At 26.8% G+C, this 10,418-nt stretch overlaps 1 protein-coding gene across 1 annotated transcript; it reads left to right on the top strand.

Annotated features, from left to right (window-relative positions):
• Positions 1 to 3,612: 3,612 nt before the first annotated feature.
• Positions 3,613 to 9,771, top strand: LOC107611969 (cytochrome P450 71A1-like). Its single transcript, XM_088496332.1, has 4 exons — positions 3,613 to 4,153; positions 6,382 to 6,837; positions 8,975 to 9,672; positions 9,713 to 9,771. Exons 1-3 carry the CDS (start codon positions 3,656 to 3,658, stop codon positions 9,587 to 9,589), a joined length of 1,569 nt encoding a protein of 522 aa, XP_088352458.1. The 5' UTR covers positions 3,613 to 3,655; the 3' UTR covers positions 9,590 to 9,672; positions 9,713 to 9,771.
• The last annotated feature ends 647 nt before the right edge of the window (positions 9,772 to 10,418 follow it).

Below are 10,418 nucleotides of genomic sequence, written 5' to 3'. Positions count from 1 at the left end.
ACTTTTGAGAATGGTGTGCGAACTTGCACTATCCACAAGGCATACATCTTCATTATATATCCTTACTATTTTCTTCAAAGACAAATAATAATAACATGAGTAGTATGCATAGTTAAATTGAATACTTGATTGGAATTATTTTTCTAAAAAATACTGTACATAAAAATAATGTCATATACTAAAATTTTATTTTAAAACATGACATATTTAATGATTTCAAAATTCATAAATATTAATATTTTATTATTTATATACATCATATTTGAAACTTAAATACATAGGAAATAAAACTTAACAATAAGTTCTTTACATTATTTATTTACATAGATACTTCACAATCCCACATATTAAACTATTCCATCATTGATCAGATGACCAATATTCCCTTCAGAATCCTCAAAGAAATCAGATACATCATAATGAGTGGTGGAATTTTCAGCATCATTTGAAACAAAATTTGTTTCTTTTCCTTTGTCATCCTTTTTCAAAGATGCCTGGTAAAGATCAACTAGGTGCCTTGGGTACGACAGGTACGTGACCAATGGCCCTTTCCACCACAACGGAAACACTTATCCTCTGTTGATTTATTTTGCCCGATATTTCTTTCTTTATCCCACTTCTGGTGAGATCCTCTCTTTTGAATATAATTCCTTTTCCTTCCATAATTTTTCTTGTTGTTAAAACCTTGCCATTTACCTCTTCTGGGGTAATGATTTGCCGCATTTACTTCAAAAAATGGGGCGGCGCCAGCTGGGTGCACTTCATGATTTTTTAAGAGCAACTCATTGTTGCGTTCAGCAACAAGAAGGCAAGAAATTAACTCAGAATATTTTTTAAATCATTTTTCTCGATACTGCTGCTGCAGGAGCACATTCGAGGCATGGAAGATTGAGAAAGTTTTCTCCAACATATCATGATTAGTTATCTTTTTCCCACATAATTTCATTCGTGAGGTGATTCGAAACATTGCAGAATTATATTCATTTATAGATTTAAAATTCTGCAGACGCAAGTGCGTCCATTCATATCGGGCTTGAGGAAGTATTACCGTTTTTTTATGATTATACCTTTCTTCAAGGTCTTTCCAAAGATCTGCAGGATCTTTTAATGTGAGATATTCATTTTTCAATCCTTCAAGATGACGACGAAGAAAAATCATGGTTTTAGCTTTATCCTTCTGGGATGCATTATTTTCAGCCTCAATGGTATCTTCAAGATCCATTGAATCAAGATGGATTTCAACATCTATATCCATGATAAATAATTATTTTCAGATATATCAAAAGCATTATATTCAAGATGAAAGAGTTTCGACATAATAAAAATTTGTTACCTGAAGTCTTCCTAAAATTTGATCAGAGTCTCGTGCTGATAACGTGTTGTAAAATAAATAAAGAAGATATAAATATAAAATAAAAGTGAAAGTAGAAAACACAAGTATTAATATTAGCCAATAATAATCTCACTATAATAGAAATAATTGATGTATCTATATATTAAAGGAGAAAGAAGTATTAGAAGTGTAGAAGAAGAATATTATAATAAAAGAGGAGAGGAATGCTTTTTATTGTTGTGTAATATCAACGAGGCTTAACCTCCTTTTATAGGCATATAGAAGGAATATTTTCAACCTTCATTAATATCATTCTCTCTTGAGTATGTAATCCTCATAGAGGAAATGGGCATCACGTCCCATACTTAACATAACACTATAATTATTTTTATACCTTTTCATAATCAAAATGTGAGAAATTACTACTTGATGACAATTTTCTAAAGTGCTTTGAGAAAATACCTTAGGATTTTGAATTTATTAAATAAAATTATTTTGTATTAATAATTTTAAAAAAATTTATCATTAGAATTGATATTGGTTAAAATTATAATTTTTTATCAATAAATTCATAAAATTATGAGAAAATTCTACTCCCTTCTTCTGCGAAATGCTAAAATAACACTTCTTTTTCCTCTATTTTATAAATGTACATTCCTCTCCCTTCTAACTTTTAAAAAGCCTGTTCTTTAATCTATTTTAAATTTTGTGTGTTAACTAATGTTAACTTTATCATTTTTAAAAAAAAATAAATTAATTTTTAAAAAATATCCATTAACAAAAATTTTAATTTTTATCATTAAATTTTGCTTATTAAAATATTATTTAATAAATTATTCTTTTATTGATTAAATTGTATTTTTAAAAAAAATTTAATAATTATATTACTTTTTTTCTAAAATACCCTTCAATAATTTTTTAATTATTAAATTATAATTTTACCAAAGTTTTTGTTAACAATTTTTTTTTTTATATTTTACTAGTAATTTTTCGATATCTATATATATTATTTTAACATTAAATAAAAAATTTTAGTAAGATTATTTTTCAATATCAATATATATTAATTGTTATACATGTTAACACTGGTAAAATTTTTTATTTAATATTAAAATAATATATATTGATATCGAAAAATTAATAATAAATATAAAAATAATTATTAACAAAAATTTTAGTAAAATTATAATTTAATAATTTAAAAATTATTGAAGGGTAGGTATCTTAGAAAAAAATAATTTAATTATTAATTTTTCTTAAAAATATTTTGATAAAAATACAATTTAATCAATAAAAGAATAATTTATTAAAGAGTATTTTGGTAAGCAAAATTTAATGATAAAAAATAAAATTTTTTTAATGGCTATTTTTTCAAAAAATAATTTATTTTTTCTTAAAAAATGGATAAAGTTAACATTAGTTAACATAAAAAATTTAAAATGGATTAAAGAGGAGGTTTTTTAAAAGTTAGAAGGAATGAAAATGTATATTTATAAAATAGAGGAGAGGAGAACGTCATTTTAGCATCTAGCAGGAGAAGGAAGTAAAATTTTCTCTAAAATTATTTATTATAATTTAGCTATACTTTTGAAGTGTAGGTAAAATTATTCATAAACACCATAAACGCCGTAATCATACAAAGACATCTAGAAGTTACACATGTTTACGTGTACATATACTAAAATTAGTCACTAAAATTAGTTATTAGTATAAAATATATATTAAAATATAAAATATATATTAAAAATAAATTAAAAAATATATATTTATATACAAATACATAATGTGACTAATTTTAAAATGGTGAAAACTCAGGTGCAGTCGACTTCACGTGAAGTTGATTGCGGAGAGCCGTTAGATGATTTGACTGATTCGGTTCCACTACGTTACCAACAGCATATCTACCAACTTCTGCCAACTCTTATTTATAATTGTGTTTCATAGAAGTGTGTTCGTGGATGTGTCTAATAAAAATATCTTTTTTATAGCTGTGTTTAATAGAAGTATCTTTATAGATATATTTTTTGGATGTGTCTCTTTATATATGTATTTAAAATATATTAATTATTAGACACATCTACGAATATACTTCCATAAAACACAATTATAAATAAAAATTGGCAGAAGTTGGCCGATAATATGTTGGTAACCTATACTTTTCCGACTGATTTGACTAAATTTTCATCTAACGATTCTCAACTATCAACTTCGTAAAGTCGACTGCACCTGAGTTTCCATCTTTTAAAATATAAATAGTATTTTTATTATGTATATATATTACCTCGTTGCACCATAATAATTGCCACACGAAGTTGAGAAATAATGGAACTTGTCTCAGTTCTAAAGCAATTGTCAAATGAGGAAAACTCAACTCTTTACGTATCAATATTAGTCATTATCGTCACCATCTTCTTGTTTCTTAATTTCACAAGAAAAAAAAACAATAACCTTCCTCCATGCCCACCAAAGCTACCCTTCATTGGAAATCTTCATCAATTAGGAACACTTCCACACCGTTCCTTCCATGAGCTCTCCAAAAAGCATGGCCCTCTAATGTTGTTGGAGTTGGGACAAGTCCCAACTTTGGTGGTTTCGTCCGCGGACGTGGCCAGAGAAATCATCAAGAATCATGACGTTGTTTTCTCCGATAGGCCCCAAACTACGGCTGCAAATATCTTTACCTATGGATGCAAGGACGTGGCTTTTACACAGTATGGTGAAGAGTGGAGACAAAAAAAAAAGATTTGTGTTCTTGAGCTTTTAAGCATCAAAAGAGTTCGTTCTTTCGGTTCTGTTCGCGAACAAGAAGTTGTCGAACTGGTTGGTAGACTAATAATCATATTTTTAACATGTTTCTTCGTGTAAAATTATCATTTTAGCATTAAACGTCATTTTTGCATAGATATTTTTTTAGTTTGTTTTATGTTTAGATTAATAAAGATCATTTTTTTTAATTATAAAAATTTTAACACCATATCATAAATAAATTATATAAATGCTTATTATTTTATGATTTTATACTCATATTCATGTTGGTCATCATTAGTAGAATTTTTTATTTTGTAAATTAATAAAGATTTAGTTATTCTATTGGTCCCTATAGTTTTGTAAAATTTTTAATTAGGTTCTTATACTTTTTTTTTTCTTTTAATTAGATCCCTGCACCAAAATTTTTTTTTTCAATTAGGTCCCTCTTGGTAGTAATTTGCTTAATTGTATAAGGACCCAACTAAAAAAAATATTGGTGCAGGGACTCAAATAAAAAGAAAAAAAAATTGGTACAAGGACTCAATTAAAAAGAAAAAAGTATAAGAACCTAATTTAAAAAATTTTGCGAAATTACAGAGTAATTAAACTATTAATAAATTCAACCAGGGACGGACCCAAGCATACAAATGAGGGGGCACTTACCCCATGATTTTTTAATTTTTGTTTTAAAAGATATAATTATATATAATATGCCCCCACTTCAAATTTTAAATGATCCCACTACAAATAAAATAAATTCAATTAGTTAAAGTTTTAAATTTATTTTTTTATTTTTTTTATTATTTTGACTATTATTTAACCTAATCAAATTTAATTATTGTACCGTCAATTCTTTATTCTCTTAAATCCTCTTCTTATTTTTATATTTTCAACCTTCTTTTTCTATTCTTTGTCTAATGGTCATCTTCTCTTCATCAAAAAGTAAATTTTAAATTCTCCAATTTTTTTATATAGCTCTCCATGACTCTATGTATCTTTCAATTTCATTATTTTTCTTTTTGATATTTTCAATTGTAATTTTTAATTCAAACAATTATAGTTTAGGTATCAATCTAATATTTTATTTTTTTCGTGACTTTATATATTTTATTTTATTTTCGATTTATTCATCCTTATTATTTATTTTTTATCTTTTGTTCTATTATATGTACCTATGTTGCATATAAAATTTTAAAATGAACTGATTAATTTACTAATTTAGAATATATTTTTTATTTTTAAAAATAATGATAAAAAATATTTTAATTATAATATATAATTAAACAGATACATAAAATATTTTATCTAATATTATATCAAAATTAAATTAAAAAATATATAACAAATTTAATTATTTTAAAAAATAAAAAAATTATAAAAATTATGTTTTTATTATTTTATATAAACATACTTTTCATATAAAAATTTAATTTTTTTAGTATTTATATATAATTCTAATTTCAAATTATAAATACTAATGTATTATTATGCGCTAATATGCCAGTTAATTCAGTCTTTTATTATTAAATGTGTATAAAAAGATTAGTTAGGATAATAAGTTATCTATAATTTAATTAAAATATTTTAATTTTAAATTTTAGAAATAAAAAAATATTTTTTATAAATTATATATAATAAATAGTATTTTAAGAATAAAAGTGTTCGCTAACTCTTTTTAATTTTTATATCTCCATATAATTAATAATATTTAATAAAATTTATTTAATATATATATATATATATATATATATATATATATATATTTTTTTTTTTTTTTTTTGCCCCCACTCCTAAAATTTTCTGGGTCCGCCACTGAATTCAACTATAATATAATTAACATATTTCTGTCACCAGTGATTATATTTATATATTTATATACCTCTAAAAGGCTGTTTTTAGTGAATTTTTGTTGTTTGAATAATTAAAATAAAAATTAAATTTTATATGTATATATTTATTTTTAGAAAAAAAAATTGAGAACTAACAATTTTAAATTATATTGGTCAATATTTTTAGTAGTCCAATACTTTTAACCGGACAATCTAATACTATACTTTAAGTCAATACTTTTAAATATTATTAGTTAATTATTGATAAAAAATAATAAATTATGTTAATTCTGTAATATATATATATATATATATATATATATATATATATATATATATATATATATATATATATATATATATATATATATATTACCATAGTTAGCTTGTATCCAACATTTTTATGTGTAGTATTTTACCGTATTTAATTTAATAGTTAATACATTTACATGTTTCGATACAACATATTAGGTGGGTGGAATACGTGAATCATGTGTAAGAAACAAAGGATCTTGTGTGAATCTAAGTGAGTTGCTAATTTCAACATCAAACAACATAGTATCAAGATGTATTCTTGGACAAAAGTATAATACTCCAAAAGATTGTAACGACAAAAATTTTGGAGAGCTTGGAAGAAAATTGATGCGACAATTTTCGTCTTTCAGTGTGAAAGATTTCTTCCCTTCATTTGGTTGGATTGATTCTGTTAGAGGTTTGATATCAGAAATGAATGCTACTTCTATAGCATTTGATTCTTTCTTAGAAGATGTAATTGAAGAACACATCATGAGGAGAAGGAATAAAGAGAAGAAGAAAGGTGATGATCATTTTGAGAAGAAAGACTTTGTTGATATACTTCTTGAACTTCAAGAGAATAATATGCTTGAGTTTGCGGACTCTCAAGATAACTTCAAAGCAATCTTAGTGGTATCTCTTTCTCTCTCTCCCCATTTATTTTATAATTTTATTATGAAAATTATTCAAATAAAAAATGTCAAAAATATCTTTTTATAAAAATATTTTGTATAAAAATGTGATTTATTTATTTGGTCACATTTTATATAAAAACAACATTTTTATAACATATTAAAATATAACTCAAAGTTAAAAAGAAAATTTTTTACATAAAGACAATTATAAAATCTTCATTAAAATATCCACCTTTTATTATTACATGAGCTTTTCTACTATGTAAGTTTCACTAAAAAACGATAATAGTAGTAATTCTAGAGCTAATATGTACAACAAACATTAATTTCTAAAAAGAATATATTTATTAGAAAAGAGACTAATGCAGGTTTTTTTTATTATTTTAATAGTTCATAATAGACTAAAATGACAAATAAATTCCTGAAAAATTATACTTTTGATAGATTAGTTTATAATAAAAAATAAATATTAATAAAATTTTTTAGGATAATAAATATAAGGGTTAAGTTCGATTTTGGTCTCCAACGTAGAGGTCGAAAATCGGAATCATCCCTAACTTTTTTTTTGCTACAAAATGGTCCCCAAAATTTCAGTTTGTTTTAAAACCGTCCTTCAGACCAAAATGCCCCTATTCCTTCTTCCCCAAAATCATGCAAAGCACCAACAGAAACACAAGCATAAGCACCACCACCACCACCACCACCACCACCACCACACCCGCCGCCACCACCACCACCACCACCACACCTGCCACCACCCACCACCTACCACCACCATCATCATCATCATCATCATCATCATCATCATCATCATCATCATCATCATTATGATCATCATCATCATCACCATCAGAAAATCAACATCATCATCGTCATCCTCATCAAACCCAGAACTCAGATCCATAAGAAAATCAACATCATCATCGTCATCCTCATCAAACCCAGAACTCAGATCCAGATTTCAAACTCAGACAAACAAAAACTCAACTCAAAAAATCATCATCATCATCAAGAACCCAGAATCAACAATAACAATACTCTAAATTTAAATTTCAACAACAACAATGTTCCACAACAAATTTCACAAAAAATCCAAAAATTTCACAAAAAAATCCAATTCACAGAATTCACAGAAGAAGAAGAAGAAAAAGCGGCGGACGGCGGTGCGGCGGTGGGGTCGGCGGTAAGAAGAAGAAGCGGCGGATATGGCGGTGGTGAAGCAGGGGAGGCTGCGGCGGGCGGTGGTGCGGCGGATATGGCGGAAGAAGAAGAAGAAGAAGAGGCGGCGGGCGGTGGTGCGGCAGATATGGCGGAAGAAAAAGAAGAAGAAGAGGAGGTGGTGGCAGCGGCAGTCAGTGGCGGTGCGGCGGTGAAGCAGGGGCCCCCTTCTCTCCCCCCTCCTCCCTCTCCCCCCCTTGTCGCGCCCCCTCGCTCTTTCTCTCCCTACCCCCGCTTCTCTGTACCCTTTCTTTCCTTTATTTTTTATTTATTTTATATTTATTTTATTTTATTTTATAATTTTTGTAATGAGGGGTAATTTGATAATAAAAAAATAAAATTGGTAAAAAGGACGATTTTAAAACAAACTGAAACTTTGGGGACCATTTTGTAACAAGAAAAAAATTAGGGACGATTCAATTTTCGACCTCTACGTTGGGACCAAAATTGAACTTAACCCTAAATATAAACACACTATTTTTAAATTAATTTCTATAATTTATCTATATTTATTATCCTAAAAAATTTTATTAATATATTTTTTTTAAATTAATCTATTCAAAATATAAATTTCTATAAGTTTATTTGTCATTTTACTCGTCATAATAACTTGTTGTATTGCACCATTCTTGTCATAGCGGTGTATAATTCAAATTTATGTTCAATCAATTTTTAATAGTAGGACAGTGACCTACCATAGTAATAACATGTGACAGAATTTTTTTGATTAATATCAGTAATTTTTTGTAAACTTATTTTTTATCCTAAATTCTAATTTCTAACTTTAAGCTCTCCAAAAAATAAGAGTTAAAAAGTTATTTTATTATTATAATAAAAATTTAATTAATATTAACTAATTAAAAATTAATTATTTTATTGATGATTATACAAATTAAAAGTTTTTCTAATAATTTCAGGACATGTTTGTTGGAGGAAGTGATACTACCTCAACAACTCTAGAATGGACTTTTGCTGAACTCCTCAAGAATCCAAAAGCCATGAAGAAAGCTCAAGAAGAGGTAAGGAGAATTGTGGGGAGAAAATCAAAAGTGGAAGAAAATGATGTGAATCAAATGAACTATTTGAATTGTGTGATCAAAGAAACTCTAAGATTGCATCCTCCACTTCCTGTCTTAGGTCCGAGGCAAACAACTTCAAGTGTGAAAGTACAAAATTTCAATATTCCTCCAAAAACTAGAGTGTTTATAAATGCTTGGGCGATTCAAAGAGACCCAAAATTGTGGGAGGAGGCTGAAGAGTTCATTCCTGAGAGATTTGAAAACAACCAAGTTGATATAAAAGGGTTGGATTTTCAATTAATACCATTTGGTGTTGGGAGAAGAGGTTGTCCTGGAATTTCTTTTGGTCTTGTTTCTACCGGATATGTTCTTGCTAATCTTCTATATTGGTTTGATTGGAAGCTGCATGGTGAAGATGAAGGTGACATAGACATGGATGAAATGTGTGGACTCACTGTTAGTAAGAAAGTCTCACTCCATCTTCAACCCATACCATACTCTCTTAGTTCTTAGGCTTAATGTGTTGTAACGATAAGAGGCGTAAAATATCGTTTTTGTCCCCAATATTTGGGGTAAGTTCTATTTGTGTCCCTAATGTTTAAATCGTTATATTTGTATTCTTAACGTTTATAAAAGTGATTCAGTGTTATTCTGCTGTCAATTACACATCATGAGCTTTAGTTGGAGTTCTAAAAGTCTCTTCTTGAAATTAGAATACAAATGTTTGAGTCAGAACGATGATCTACTTCGGATAATAACTCATTAAAAGTTAAAACTAATCCCTACAATATTTACATATAATTCACTTTTTTAGGAACATAATTGAACTTGAACACAAATTTTGGATACAATATTAAAATCGAACACATCCAAGTAAGACCTAATTGAGAATGAATACATCCAAGTGAGAATAATTAAAAAATACAATCTGATCTATTAGTATAATTGACGGCAGGATAACATTGAATCACTCTTATAAATGTTAGGGACACAAATAAGACTTACTCCAAATGTTAGGGACAAAAATAATACTTTACTCTAATAAGAGTGGATACTTAAAAAAAAAAAATTAGTGACAATATCTATTATTTTTAGCGACAATAAAAATAGTCGTTAATATTTTATTTATTGATAACTATATATTACTTGCCTTATTTTTTATTATTAAAAATATTGTTTGTCTTATAATTTGTTATTATAATAACATATAATAATAAAATTAAATATATGAATATCGCAAAATAATAAATTAATTAAAAAAAAACAATAACCATATACATGTCATTATAATGTTATTACTGTTAAAAATTTGTCATTACTTAATTTTTGTTTTGTAGTGTAT

This window comes from Arachis ipaensis, chromosome B8, assembly GCF_059453495.1.
Source record: "Arachis ipaensis isolate K30076 ecotype BB chromosome B8, ASM5945349v1, whole genome shotgun sequence".
Lineage (NCBI taxonomy): Eukaryota > Viridiplantae > Streptophyta > Magnoliopsida > Fabales > Fabaceae > Arachis > Arachis ipaensis.
The sequence above is the reverse complement of the archived record's forward strand: the minus strand, read 5'-3'. Positions and strand labels throughout refer to the sequence as shown.